Genomic DNA, 14,946 nt, shown 5'->3' with positions numbered 1-14,946 from the left:
AAGGAAAAAAAAAATTCAGGTCTTGATTTTATGTACTGAAATAACTATTAGGCACAAATTTTACAATATCTATATAAATTTACCCATTTTAACCTTGAAATCAGCATTTTAATGATTACCCATAATGCACTGTTTGTCACGCTAAAACAAGCAAAAACGTCATAAGACAGTGGAAATACTACCTTTACTACCTTCACGTGGCGTCTTTCTCGATCGCACGTGCCTCGAAGCGTACCTTCTAGAACATTCCTGGGTGGTCACGGACTGTCACGTAGCCTCGTTCGGTTGTGAAACTCGCTAGGATGGAGTATTTTTGCGAGTTTAGTGGCAAACTTTTGCGCTGCAATTTCTCTATTCTCAAAATTTGTAACCTGAAACCGTACAAGAAATGTTTCCTAATGTTTGGGATTTTGAAAAATGCTTCTAGCAAATTTATTTCGCTGTATTTTTCCGTGAAACTTGGCATAAATCATCCTTAAGTGATGAGCATGACATTGTTATTTTGGTACGGGTCACGGAGTTAGTTGGAAGCGGGAGAAATGAGTGTTTCTCAACTACAGCAGCACTTCTCACCAGAGATGGCTGGCGTGTTTCACAGCGTTTGGGATTTACTAAATCGACTAAATCTCTAGATCTACTGAAGCTACGAGGACATAAAATCACGAGGATTCTAATTTACTGGGTGAGAAGTATTATATATTTTTTTGAAAGGTTTATTCGCGCTACAAGTCCATGAAAGTTGGAATTGTTCGTGAAGGGGTTAGTTAGATTCTGGTAGTGTGACGCGCGCAACAAGCAAAAGAAAAAACAAATTTTCTTCCGAATTTCATTGCTTTATCAAAATTATTTTTTGATACATTATAAGACCGTGTTTATAATATTTAAGCGATTTTTTTATTATCGAGAATATTTGATCAAAACTTTCAAAACAGCATTCAAAGTGATTTTTCACGGGTGTAAATGTTACGCGTGACGTCCATAATTACGTTAAATTTTAATAACTAAAATTCCTGTTAAAAATTCTAGATTTGTGCTATCATTCTGGGGTTTTGCTGAATAATACTTTAGGGAGTTCTCTTACAATGCTGAAAATTCATTGAGTTTTGGTGAAATTCTAGAAAAGTTATTTACAACCCCAATTCCAAAAAAGTTGGGACAAAGTACAAATTGTAAATAAAAACGGAATGCAATAATTTACAAATCTGAAAAACTGATATTGTATTCACAATAGAACATAGACAACATATCAAATGTCGAAAGTGAGACATTTTGAAATTTCATGCCAAATATTGGCTCATTTGAAATTTCATGACAGCAACACATCTCAAAAAAGTTGGGACAGGGGCAATAAGAGGCTGGAAAAGTTAAAGGTACAAAAAAGGAACATCTGGAGGACCAAATTGCAACTCATTAGGTCAATTGGCAATAGGTCATTAACATGACTGGGTATAAAAAGAGCATCTTGGAGTGGCAGCAGCTCTCAGAAGTAAAGATGGGAAGAGGCTCACCAATCCCCCTAATTCTGTGCCGACAAATAGTGGAGCAATATCAGAAAGGAGTTCGACAGTGTAAAATTGCAAAGAGTTTGAACATATCATCATCTACAGTGCATAATATCATCAAAAGATTCAGAGAATCTGGAAAAATCTCTGTGCGTAAGGGTCAAGGCCGGAAAGCCATACTGGGTGCCCGTGATCTTCGGGCCCTTAGACGGCACTGCATCACATACAGGCATGCTTCTGTATTGGAAATCACAAAATGGGCTCAGGAATATTTCCAGAGAACATTATCTGTGAACACAATTCACCGTGCCATCCGCCGTTGCCAGCTAAAACTCTATAGTTCAAAGAAGAAGCCGTATCTAAACACGATCCAGAAGCGCAGATGTCTTCTCTGGGCCAAGGCTCATTTAAAATGGACTGTGGCAAAGTGGAAAACTGTTCTGTGGTCAGACGAATCAAAATTTGAAGTTCTTTATGGAAATCAGGGACGCCGTGTCATTCGGACTAAAGAGGAGAAGGACGACCCAAGTTGTTATCAGCGCTCAGTTCAGAAGCCTGCATCTCTGATGGTATGGGGTTGCATTAGTGCGTGTGGCATGGGCAGCTTACACATCTGGAAAGACGCCATCAATGCTGAAAGGTATATCCAGGTCCTAGAGCAACATATGCTCCCATCCAGACGACGTCTCTTTCAGGGAAGACCTTGCATTTTCCAACATGACAATGCCAAACCACATACTGCATCAATTACAGCATCATGGCTGTGTAGAAGAAGGGTCCGGGTACTGAACTGGCCAGCCTGCAGTCCAGATCTTTCACCCATAGAAAACATTTGGCGCATCATAAAACGGAAGATACGACAAAAAAGACCTGACAGTTGAGCAACTAGAATCCTACATTAGACAATAATGGGTGAACATTCCTATCCCTAAACTTGAGCAACTTGTCTCCTCAGTCCCCAGACGTTTACAGACTGTTGTAAAGAGAAAAGGGGATGTCTCACAGTGGGAAACATGGCCTTGTCCCAACTTTTTTGAGATGTGTTGTTGGCATGAAATTTAAAATCACCTAATTTTTCTCTTTAAATGATACATTTGCTCAGTTTAAACATTTGATATGTCATCTATGTTCTATTCTGAATAAAATATGGAATTTTGAAACTTCCACATCATTGCATTCCGTTTTTATTTACAATTTGTACTTTGTCCCAACTTTTTTGGAATCGGGGTTGTACATTTTAACGCGCCTGATGGCGATTGTGCTCACACAGCATGCTACTCATAAGAAAATACAAACTAATGTAAACAATTGGCTTCAACTCGCATAAATATGAATTGGAAATTTTTAGTTCAGTTTAGCTTACGCAAACGCACAACTCGACTAAAAGATTGATAAACGAGGCTCAACGTCCCCAACACTGAATCCTGAAAGCTTTAGAAACTCTAACAGACCTTTACTTTTTAACAGGACTGTTTAGGGATTTTGCTGAGTTTACCTTCAACTGTCTGATATTTTTTTCAAAGTAATGAACTGTGTAGCAGGAAAATCACCGCGTTTTCTAAACGCAGTCCTGAGAATTACTCATTAACTCGGGGAATTCAATTTGATATTTTTAACATGCTAATCATTAATGTACATGAAAGAAAAAGGCTTAAAAGTTATAACTTGTTTTAGTGAAAATAAGTACTAAAATGCACGGGTTTGCGTGTTATGTTATTAAAATCTTTTCGGGGGACGTTGCGCGCCCCCCCCCATCTTATGCCGCTTTTCCACTACCAACGCGGCTGAGTTGGGCTGAGCCGTGCGGTGCTGAGTTGGGCTGAGTCGGGCTGAGTGGGGCTGTTGGAGTTGCATTTCGACTACAACCGCGCTGAACCGTGCTGGCTGGAAGTGGGTGGACACATTGGGTGGAGTTAGCGAAAGTGGGTGGACGTCACATGATGTCGTTAGGCGGCGCAAACGGTGACATCAGTGAGCTTTTAAGCGGTAGTCTCACGACCCGGATAGTAAACAATAAACATGGAGGACATGGAGTCGTTAGTGTTGCTGGTCTTGGTGCTGTGGCTTGTTGTCACTGACAACGCCAACAGATACTGGCAAAAGCGTATAGATGAGGCGAGGCGCATAAGGCTTCAGAAATTCTCGTAATTCGTAATTCTCCTTCTTCCGGGTTTATAGATCCCAGCGTGCTCGCGGGGCGTGTGAGGACACTCCTCCTCACCAATCAGTGCACAGGGGAGTGTCTCCTCACGCCCCTCGCCCCGCTCGGCTCGGTTTGGCTCGCTTCAGCCCCACTCCAAAACCGTGCGAGTTTTGGGTGCTGAGTAGGGCTGAAGCGAGCTGAGTCGTGCTGCTCTGAGGTAGTCGAAACGCGAGCCGTGTTGGGCTGAAGCGAGCTGAAAAAGGGTAGTGGAAAAGGGCCATTAGTTTGACTTTCAAAAGTTCAAAATTTTTTTCTTTGCTCCACTTTCATCTCTACTAAACCTCACCGTAACTCATAATTCACCTCAGTAAATCTAGAAATCACCAAACACATGGAAGCTAACAAGAGCGCTTATGTTCAACACTAGGGTTTTGGGATCATTTTAAAAATATAGCTATTTTTCACCCAGTGGTCCAGTGATTAGTTTAATAATGCAAAAATACCACACACACACACACACACACACACACACAGAGACGTGATCATAAACACACAGGCTGGTGCCCCTCAATAAAATACACACACATTCTAAACCCTGCCAAGGATACAGAGTGAACAATTTTTACCTTGAATCATCTCACTGATCTTGTTGCAAATCCCCGCTGCAAAATCTCTGAAAAGCAAAAAAAGATAACTTTGGAATCAAATCTAAACCTCTGCAGTGGCGAAACAACACACAAACAGCTCATCACGTACAGTCGAGCCGGAAATTCTGCACACCCCTTTCACCTTCTCTACGTTTTATGACTTGACAGACTTGCACTACGTTCAGACTGCAACCTGAAACGACCCATATCCGATTTGTTGTGAAATCCGATTTTTTTGTTAGGCCGTTCACATTACCAATTATATGAGACTTGTATGCGATCTCCAATATGAACGGAAAACGACCCAAAAGTGTCCCGCATGCGCAAATTGACACGTAATAAGCACATCTACGTAATACGTAAACTAAAAAAAAAAAACGCACTCTTCAAGTTTGCAAGTAAAGCATGGAGATGAGGCGAGACCTGGCGATGTGGTTTTTGTGGCGGCGGCGGAACTCACACAATAATCTGATTAATGTGGGCAGCAGACTAACGAGACCGAAGGTGTCAAATTACTGGAAATTTCCAGAACAATCTTATAATCTTGTAATACAGGATGGTTTAACATCCAGGTCCCGACCAAATCCACCATTAGCTTGATCAATTCTATAAAAGTCTATTTAAATTCTGAAAACTGTACAAATGTTGTTGTTTTCCACCAAAGAGGCGGGATGAGCCAACGCAGAATAGTGACGTTTGTCTCTTGTTGATGACGTGTAGGTCGCATGAATGCGACCTGTCCGGTCAGACTGCAGTCGCATGTGAAAATAACGGATATGCATCGGAATTAGGACCACATATCCAAGCGGCCTGGGTCGCATGTGAAAAAAATCGGATCTGTGTCGTTTAGATTGTCAATAACAAATCGGATACAGGTCGCATATGGGCAAAAAAACCGGATATGGGTCATTTCAGGGCGCAGTCTGAACGTAGTCTTATTCTACAATAGACGGAGTTCATTTTTTGTCACAGATCCGATAATAAAGGTGAAAAAAGCCCCAAAAAAAGATCTATCTTTAGACTAGCCCATAATGACAGAGTGAAAGCAGGTTTTTAAGTCATTTGTACTAACTTATTAAAAATCAAAATGTAGCACAAGTACACGAGTGTGCACACCCTTTGATATGACACCCAAAAGTAAGCCGAGGTGCATTTTGTTTCCACTGATACTGCTTGAGATGTTTCTACAACTTAACTGGAGTCCACCTGTGGTAAATTCAGTTGATTGGACATGACTGGGGTTGCCGACACCTGCCGATATAAGATCCCACAGTTCACAGTGCGTCAGAGCAAACTCCAAGTCATGGGGTCAAAGGAATTATCTACAGACCTCAGAAACAGGATTGCGTCACGGCATAGATCTGGAGAAGCGTACAGAAAACTTGCTTCAGCTTTACAGGTCCCAAAGAGCACAGTGGCCACCATCATTCATAAACGGAAGAAGTTTGGAACCACCAAGAATCTTCCTAGACCTGGCCGCCCGGCCAAACTGAGTGATCAGGGAAGACGGGCCTTGGCCAGGGAGGTGAGCAGGAACCCGAGGGTCACTCTGACAGAGCTCCAGCATATCCTTGTGGAGATGGAAGAACCTTTCAGAAGATCAACCATCCAGGCAGCACTCCACAAATCAGGCCTTTATGGTAGAGTAGCCAGACGGAAGCCACTCCTTAGTAAAAGGCACATGACAGCCCGCTTGGAGTTTGCCAAAAGGCACCTAGAGAACTCTCAAACCATGAGAAACAAGATTCTCTGGTCTGATGAAACCAAAATTGACCTTTTTGGCTTGAATACCAAGCGTCACGTCTGGAGGAAACCAGGCACCGCTCATCACCTGGCTAATGCCATCCCTACAGCGAAGCATGGCGGTGGCAGCATCATGATGTGGGGATGTTTTTCAGCAGAGAGAACGGGGCGACTCGTCCTGATAGAGGGAAAGATGAATGCAGCCAAGTACACCGAGATCCTTGAAGAAAACCTGCTCCAGAGTAGGGATGGCAAAAACTAAAAAAAATCTTGACCGACCACCGAGCCTCATTAGCCGGTTAAAGTCGGTTAACCTATGAGTTTAAAATTCCAGAATTGGAATTATTAAAATCTATTCTAAATCTAACCGCGAACATCTGCACATTCAGTCCCAGTCGCTGCCCTCCACTCACATTCCCTTTTCTACAGCGCGAAACATTTAGTCAAACGCGGCACTGATGTCGAGGGGTTTGTATTGGAGCGGAGGACAAATGGCCGTGTCAGCAAGGGGCATGCACTTTTGTTAAGTTGCAACTTGGCATTAAAAATATCAGTGTGAACATGTTCTCAATAAATTGCCGTCATTTTCTAAGCGGCAAGCTTTAGCTCAGTCACTACCGCTGCTTGCATTGAGTAGCCTATTGAAAACAATCCTATCATCCACTTGTCCCATCTTAACTTTTCATTGAAGATAGGACGTTTTGGCGATACGGCCCCTGGTGTTTACAGTTAACTGCAGTAGGCTGTGTGTTGATGTTGCATACTGCTACGGACTAGGCACTTTTCTTCGAAGTGAGCCACAGAGACCTCATACTGCAATTGTTTTCCAGCTACTGATATTACGGTTACATGGCTGCTAACTGTGCACAGCCATTGGGAATGGGATAGCTGGAGCTGAGCTGATTAGCCGCTAAGCTAATATAGCAACTGTCTGATGCTAAGTAACATCAGTGAGTAACCAGGTTTTAGTTCAGATCTTGTGTATTATTATTACGTTGACATTAATATTCACCAGACTAATCAACCATCGACTTCATTCATGCGCCGTGTTCTTGTTTCTTTGATAGTCAAGAATTTCCTTGATGTTACGTACCTGGTTAACATCGTAGTAAAATGTAATCCAACACTGAGACTTTTCTTTCGCCGAGTGGCAGCTGTCTTCACCTGGGGCGGGAGGGCGGGACATGACTGAATGGGTGTTTCTGATTTGTCAGCTGTCATCCTTACACCGCATGGCATGCCCCAAGCGTTTACAACACAGAATTCCAGGTTCTCCGCTCCAAAATCGGCAGCTTCAAAACGATTGATTTTTTTTTTAACCGACAACCAAAAAAAAAAAAAAATTAACCGGTTGACGTTGATTCGGTCAAACGGTCATCGGTTAACATCCCTACTCCAGAGCACTCTGGACCTCAGACTGGGTTGAAGGTTTACCTTCCAATATGACAACGACCCAAAGCACACAGCCAAGAGAACAAAGGAGCGGCTTCGGAGAAAGTCTGTGAAGGTCCTTGAGTGGCCCAGCCAGAACCCAGACCTGAATCCAACTGAACATCTGTGGAAGGAGCTGAAAATGGCTGTGTACCGATGCGCCCCATCCAACCTGACGGAGCTTCCAAGGGTATGCCAAGAAGAATGGGCAAAAATGTCCAGAAACAAGTGTGCCAAGCTCATAGCTTCTTTCCCAAGACGCCTTGAAGCTGTAATTGCTGCCAAAGGTGCATCAAGCAAGTATTAAGCTAAGGGTGTGAACAGATATGTAACCCCTAAATAACCTATTTTTGCCAGTAAAATAAAATAGCGTATTTTCTAAAAACCTGTTTGAACTTTGCTGCGATTACCTGGCGACTTGTCCAGGATGTACCCCGCCTCTCGCCCACAGCCAGCTGGAAAAGGCTCCAGCTTGCCTGCGACCCTGTTCAACAGGATAAGCGGCTACAGATAACGGATGGACGTTTTAACTTCGTAATTATTGGCGAGGGGCGGCACGGTGGTGTAGTGGTTAGCGCTATCGCCTCACAGCAAGAAGGTCCGGGTTCGAGCCCCGTGGCCGGCGAGGGCCTTTCTGTGCGGAGTTTGCATGTTCTCCCCGTGTCCGCGTGGGTTTCCTCCGGGTGCTCCGGTTTCCCCCACAGTCCAAAGACATGCAGGTTAGGCTAACTGGTGACTCTAAATTGAGCGTAGGTGTGAATGTGAGTGTGAATGGTTGTCTGTGTCTATGTGTCAGCCCTGTGATGACCTGGCGACTTGTCCAGGGTGTACCCCGCCTTTCGCCCGTAGTCAGCTGGGATAGGCTCCAGCTTGCCTGCGACCCTGTAGAAGGATAAAGCGGCTAGAGAGAGATAATGAATTATTGGCGATTGAGGCAAAAAATAAACTCAATCTATTGTAGAAAGGGGTGTGCAGACTTTCCGGCTTGACTGTATTTCTGCTCGCTCACTGTTTGTTTGAAATAATCATGAAAATGTAGATCAACACACACCACTTTTCGCACGAGCGTGTCAATCTTACGGCTCTTACTTTGAGTGGGATGAGAAACTGGCTGCTGCAAAGATGGCGGCCTCCACTTCCACGTTGTCGTGCGAGTCCAGGCTCTGGCGAATGCTGTGATGGGCGTTTTTCCTTTCCGGGATGATGGACGCCAGGCTGCCCAGCATTCTGTGTCAAAAATGAATAAACGCCTTCACTAAACACGCCTGTGTTCACATTCATCTTCCAATTAGATTAGATTAGATTAGATACATCACAAAAACTCCACTGCGCAAGAAAACGCCACAATTCTGACACACTTAAACTGTCTGAAGCTGGATGCAGCTCAACAAGCGATGTGAGGATTATACGTGCACGTCTAACACCACCTGAGTGTGATGGCTCTGGCTACGGGATCGTTACTGTGGATGACGGAAAAGACTCTTTTCATAAACTCGTCCACGTTCAGGATCTTCTCCAGGTGCTTCTCGCTCTGCTGGGTCACTTTCAGCACGCACAGCCGGAGGAAGTTGTTCCTGTGGAAGGGTTTAAATAAAAGTTTTTCTTCATGCTTTCAAATGCAAATCTGACCATCCATCAGAGGATCAGCTAAAAAAGCTTGAGTGACCAGCCATCACGCAGCATCACGACATATACCCTGTCCACACTAGGGATTTTGTACCGATACGAAACTACTTTCGTACCGCAACACCTGTCCACACTAGCAACTATACCGGTACTGTAGCGGTATAACTGTATCGGTACGAAACCCACAAATGTATGGGTTTCGTACCGGTACAGTATCGGTACTGTAGCGCTTCGCTGTAGTGTGGACAGATGAAGCGGTTCTGTATCGATATAAATATAATGCGCAAAGTCACACACCTCAATCGATGTCTTCACTGAATAAAATAGTGAAGAACGGAGATTCGTTTGTTTCTTTCTCAACTGCCTCGCGCGTTTTATACGATTCGACTGAATAAATGACCACCAGAACTACAGACTGTACACTGACAACAAAAAGCACCCGCACGTTGTTTCATCCGCCGGAAGGAAGTTACTCGGTAACCACGGAAACATTTCGCGCACACGCATTTCAACTACCGTGAAAGAAAACCGCAAACATTTCTCGCTAGTGTGGACAGATGCACTAAACTGTACCGGTATACTTTGTATCGATACAGTTATACCACTTTCGCACCGGTACAAGTGTGAACACAGCATAAAAAGCGTATTGGCTTCCATCCTAAAGTGGTAACGTGACGGTGAATTTAACAGCCGACTATACACAACAGAACAGTGTTATGCTGTGTTCACACTTGTACCAGTGCGAAAGTGGTATAACCGTATCGATACAAAGTATACCGGTACAGTTTAGTGCATCTGTCCACACTGGCGAGAAATGTTTGCGGTTTTCTTTCACGGAAGTTGAAATGCGTGTGCGCGAAATGTTTCCGTGGTTACCGAGTAACTTCCTTCCGAGAATATGGCGGATGAAGCAACGTGTGTGCGCTTTTTGTTGTCAGTGTACAGTCTGTATTTCTGGTGGTCATTTATTCAGTCGAATCGTATAAAACGCGCGAGGCAGTTGAGAAAGAAACAAACGAATCTCCCTTTCTCCCCCTCCCTTTCTCCCTCTTCCCTTCTCTTCCCCTCCCTTTCTCCCTCTTTCCTTCTCTTCCCCTCCCTTTCTCCCCCTTTCCTTCTCTTCCCCTCCCTTTCTCCCCCTTTCCTTCTCTTCCCCTCCCTTTCTCCCCCTTTCCTTCTCTTCCCCTCCCTTTCTCCCCCTTTCCTTCTCTTCCCCTCCCTTTCTCCCCCTTTCCTTCTCTTCCCCTCCCTTTCTCCCCCTTTCCTTCTCTTCCCCTCCCTTTATCCCTCTTTCCTTCTCTTCCCCTCCCTTTATCCCTCTTTCCTTGTCTTCCCCTCCCTTTATCCCTCTTTCCTTCTCTTCCCCTCCCTTTCTCCCTCTTCCCTTCCCCTCCCTTTCTCCCCCTTTCCTTCTCTTTCCCTCCCTTTCTCCCCCTTTCCTTCTCTTCCCCTCCCTTTCTCCCCCTTTCCTTCTCTTCCCCTCCCTTTCTCCCCTTTCCTTCTCTTCCCCTCCCTTTCTCCCCTTTCCTTCTCTTCCCCTCCCTTTCTCCCCTTTCCTTCTCTTTCCCTCCCTTTCTCCCCCTTTCCTTCTCTTCCCCTCCCTTTCTCCCCCTTTCCTTCTCTTCCCCTCCCTTTCTCCCTCTTTCCTTCTCTTCCCCTCCCTTTCTCCCTCTTTCCTTCTCTTCCCCTCCCTTTATCCCTTTTTCCTTCTCTTCCCCTCCCTTTATCCCTCTTTCCTTCTCTTCCCCTCCCTTTATCCCTCTTTCCTTCTCTTCCCCTCCCTTTATCCCTCTTTCCTTGTCTTCCCCTCCCTTTCTCTCCCTTTTCCCCTCTTCCTCCTTTCTTCCTCCCTCTTTCCCCCTCCCTCCCCCTCTCCCTTTCTCCCCCCTTTCTTTGCTCCATGTAGCTCCACGGTCGTTTTGAGCCATTTTGACATTTTATTTACAGCTGGAAAGCGCGGGCGTATTGTATTGTATGAATAACCCGGAAGACGTAGGAACGGTTCATTGCACTTGCGCATTATATTTGTATCGATACAGAACCGCTTCATCTGTCCACACTACAGCGAAGCGCTACAGTACCGGTACTGTACCGGTACGAAACCCATACATTTGTGGGTTTTGTACCGATACAGTTATACCGCTACAGTACCGGTATAGTTGCTAGTGTGGACAGGTGTTGCGGTACGAAAGTAGGTTCGTATCGGTACAAAATCCCTAGTGTGGACAGGGTATTAGACAGAAGAAGAAACCAGTAAAAAATGTTCTGTAAACGGTCACATCACGTCCTGATGAGTACGTACCCGAGTCTGAAAACGTCAGCCAGTTTCAGGAAGGCCGAGTTGATGAGGATGGGGAAGGGATATTTCTGGAAGAGCTTGGGAAAGAGAACCACAGCTTCACACTGTTCCCCCAGTTTGCACGATCGCAAGCCTGGAGTTAGAGACAGGAAAGCAAAATTCATAAGCAGTAGCACAGTCACCTCTCTATTACTGACTGCCAGGCTTGTAGTACTCGAGTCTGACTCGTGCCCTAATTTTAAGGACTTGTGACTCGATTCGGACTCATAAATTGGAGACGAGGACTCGTATTTTTTCTTAATTTTTCATAACATACCATAATAATTTGGCATATTTATATCTACATTAATTTTTGTACTAATTTCGTGCAAGAGCGTCATGCCTGCAACTTCAACTCAATGTCTGATCTTCATTTTATGTTGCAATTCACAACTATTCTATGGTTTTCCTAAAAAATAAAAGTAGTACTTGCAAAATAGGGGGAAAGTGAAAATGGGGGGGGGGATTTACCCCCACTTATTCCCCAGGGCAAGTGGGTTTTAAAATTTATGTCGAGCCCTGACAAAAAACCCTTTAGTATAGGTAATCGTACAGGGCCGAGTAAAATTAAGGATTAATTTTACGAGTGATTTTGAAGTTTTTAATATTTCAAAACTTCGAAATCATGAGTGAAATTGATCCTTAATTTTACAAGAAACCATACGATTACTTGTTTATAACATATAGGGCCAAATTCATACTTCGGAAGCCATTCAAGTTCACAACATTTGTCATTCACGGTTTCTGAACCAATCAGGGCGCGAGACAATCTTGCACATTTGAATCAGTTTCTAAAACATCTTTCATCATGACACGGCGACACGACACAAGGATTTTGAGGTTTATCATGTCTTCGTCAAATATAGCAAAACGCAGCATTGCTGAGTCAGCCATTTTGTTGAAAAAATTTGCTAATTTTTGTAACCGTAACCAATCAACGAACTAGCCAATAGCATTTCAGAAACACGGCCACGTGTTAAGGAAAAAAGCCCTCCTTGATTGACCAATCAGAATTGAGTAATTTGTCCCTATGTATTATAACACTAAAAAGTTTTTCACCCTATAAAGTTGTAATAAAGATAAGGACGCTACCGTGGGCCTTTGAAGCCTCAAACTCTCATTTGGGACATTATGGTCAAAAAATAAATTTTCTAATATTTTACTTTTTTTTTTTGCATTTACCTAACAATTAATCTTTCTTTTGTCTTGTTTAATAAGAATAAAGATAGCATCTTGCTTTATCTGGCCTCCACTGTGGAATTTTTTTTTTTTATTACAATTCAAACACTTTTGTAAAATTGATTTCCATATAAAATAACTCCATCATGAATTAAAGCCCCTCCTTCACAGATGAGTGAAAATACTGAATAAATTTCCTCTTTTTGATTGCTTGGGATAAAAATGCCAAGTTATGATGACTGAATTGATTATTCACTTAAATATGAATAATATGATACAGTTTGGGTATTTGATTTGGCGAAATAGGACACAATGGAAAAATCAAGAACGCACCGGAAAGATGAGAATAACGGCGGTGGTAAAAGAACAGCGACTGTACCGGCTGAAGGTCGTGCGGGTCTCTGCTGCGGCGCGTGAGCAACGGGACATCACTACCGCACCGGACGGAGCGCGAGGCGGGGGCGGGGCAAAATGACCGGCCGTAGATTCTATCAAAAGTTCGATCTAAATTGACCATGGTTGCAAAATATTGGCCAAAAATATGCAAACACTACGAAATATGAAAGTAAGACAAAAAAGAAACATTCTATTGCCTTATGCTGCAAAACTAAAACAAAATAAAACTGTCAAAACTCATCTTTTCAGCGATAACATCCGAATAGATCACCCGCGTAACAGAAAGACCACAAATGGAAGCACGATCAACTTCTAACTGCTGGAGTGGAAAATTCCATTCTACACATGCAAATTGTTAATGCGTGTCCTTCCCCGCACACACATAACATGCTACAGTAAAAAATAGACCACGACTCATTTTATAGCTCAGAAATTCATACAAGACCAGCTACCATCGTAACATTCTGTAAGAAACATATTCTATACCTAACCTTCAGCTTTCATTTTAAAAAACAAAATCGCAGATTTATAACCAAATGTTTATACGGCGTAGTGATTTTAAGTTACTACTTTTGGTGAGGTCGTGAGCTCGACCCTGAGGCTTTCCGTTTAGATCAAAACACACGCTCGTATTGGTTTTGGGTTTGCGGAAAATGGAGTTACGACGGCGATGAAATATTTTGCATGATGTTTTATTCCGGTTATGATTATTCTGTGAGCGCACCGATCCTTAGGTGGATAAAGTTACAGCTTAAAATACAATTAGTGATAACTGTAGACTTTTCAGTGGACTACAACCTTTTTAAGGGAACGCGATGTAGTCGACCGTTTATCATGTCCCAGATCAAGCCGCCATTTTTCCACTAATTTGCAGAATTTTTGCCAAATTCTGAATAGAGTATTCACATTAAAGATTTAGTTTTTTTCTCTATTATTTCTTTCATCATTTTAGTTCAAATTCAAAACAACATCACCATTCAAAACCGTGTAGTTTATTGACTGTGAGTATATTTCGTGGGGTTCCCCCACAGTACCCAGTTTCTGAGACAGACCCAGATATGGACCCTTTTCACGTGACGTCACGACAAACGCGGCCGCCATTTTGGATGTGTACTACCAGTAGTTTACCACAGCCAACATTGAGGAACGGCAGCAAAGAAAGTGTTTATTTTCAGCAAGACTTCCATCATGCCACTATATTGTTGTGCACCTGGATGTAGTAACCATCAACACACAAGGCAAGGGTTATCATTTTATCGGATCCCGGTAGATGCTGACCGACGGAGAAGATGGATAGCGGCATACCAACGCTTGTGTAGTGACCACTTTGTTGGAGGTAAGACGAATAAAATTAGCCAGAAAAGGCATTACATTGCTGTTAACATTCTGTGGCGGCGAGTGTGTAACCAAATAGGCTAAAATAACCCATTGTAACCTCTTTGTTCTTCTGTAGTAGCTATTAGTTAGCGCTGTGTTCCTTTGCTGTTGGTAGACTGTAGGACAGATCAGAGGCAGTGTCCTACAAACAGCGCTTAATTTGAGGGGGAGCAAGCCGGAGCGCGCTCCGGAACCTCGGGCGTTGGCTCCGGCAGCTATTTACACTGGATCCGGTGATCCGACACCACTTTTGACTATGTAACAAAAATAATAATAATAATAATAATAATAATTAAATAAAAAAATGCAAGTTTATTTAGTGTTAATGTCTGATTTTGATATCTGTCTTGTTGGTGATTTCTCTCATGAAATGACATCCACAAAATATCTGCAGATGAACTTAATTTGCAGTGTTATTACAAAACACGCCCAGAAGCGCAGCGCTGCGCCCCCCTCCCCCCCTCTTTTTTTCCACACCAGAGCCGCTCATCCTCTGCGCTCTGGGACCTCCCACTTTACAAATTAAGCACTGCCTACAAATAAGTGTTCAAAATAAGAGGAACA

General features: G+C 43.3%; 1 protein-coding gene across 1 annotated transcript in view; it reads right to left on the bottom strand.

Annotated features, from left to right (window-relative positions):
* Positions 1 to 14,946, bottom strand: part of ints7 (integrator complex subunit 7) — a 123,834-nt gene that overhangs the window by 107,693 nt on the left and 1,195 nt on the right. Inside the window, exons 2-5 of the mRNA XM_060917893.1 lie at positions 11,395 to 11,524; positions 8,894 to 9,040; positions 8,556 to 8,693; positions 4,272 to 4,318 (exon numbers count right to left, since the gene is read on the bottom strand). Of these exons, the coding sequence (XP_060773876.1) occupies positions 4,272 to 4,318; positions 8,556 to 8,693; positions 8,894 to 9,040; positions 11,395 to 11,524 (462 nt within the window). The remainder of the gene's footprint in view (positions 1 to 4,271; positions 4,319 to 8,555; positions 8,694 to 8,893; positions 9,041 to 11,394; positions 11,525 to 14,946) is intronic.

Source organism: Neoarius graeffei, chromosome 3 (genome assembly GCF_027579695.1).
Source record: "Neoarius graeffei isolate fNeoGra1 chromosome 3, fNeoGra1.pri, whole genome shotgun sequence".
In the NCBI taxonomy this organism is placed as follows: Eukaryota; Metazoa; Chordata; class Actinopteri; order Siluriformes; family Ariidae; genus Neoarius; species Neoarius graeffei.
This window is presented reverse-complemented; position numbering and strand designations above follow the sequence as displayed.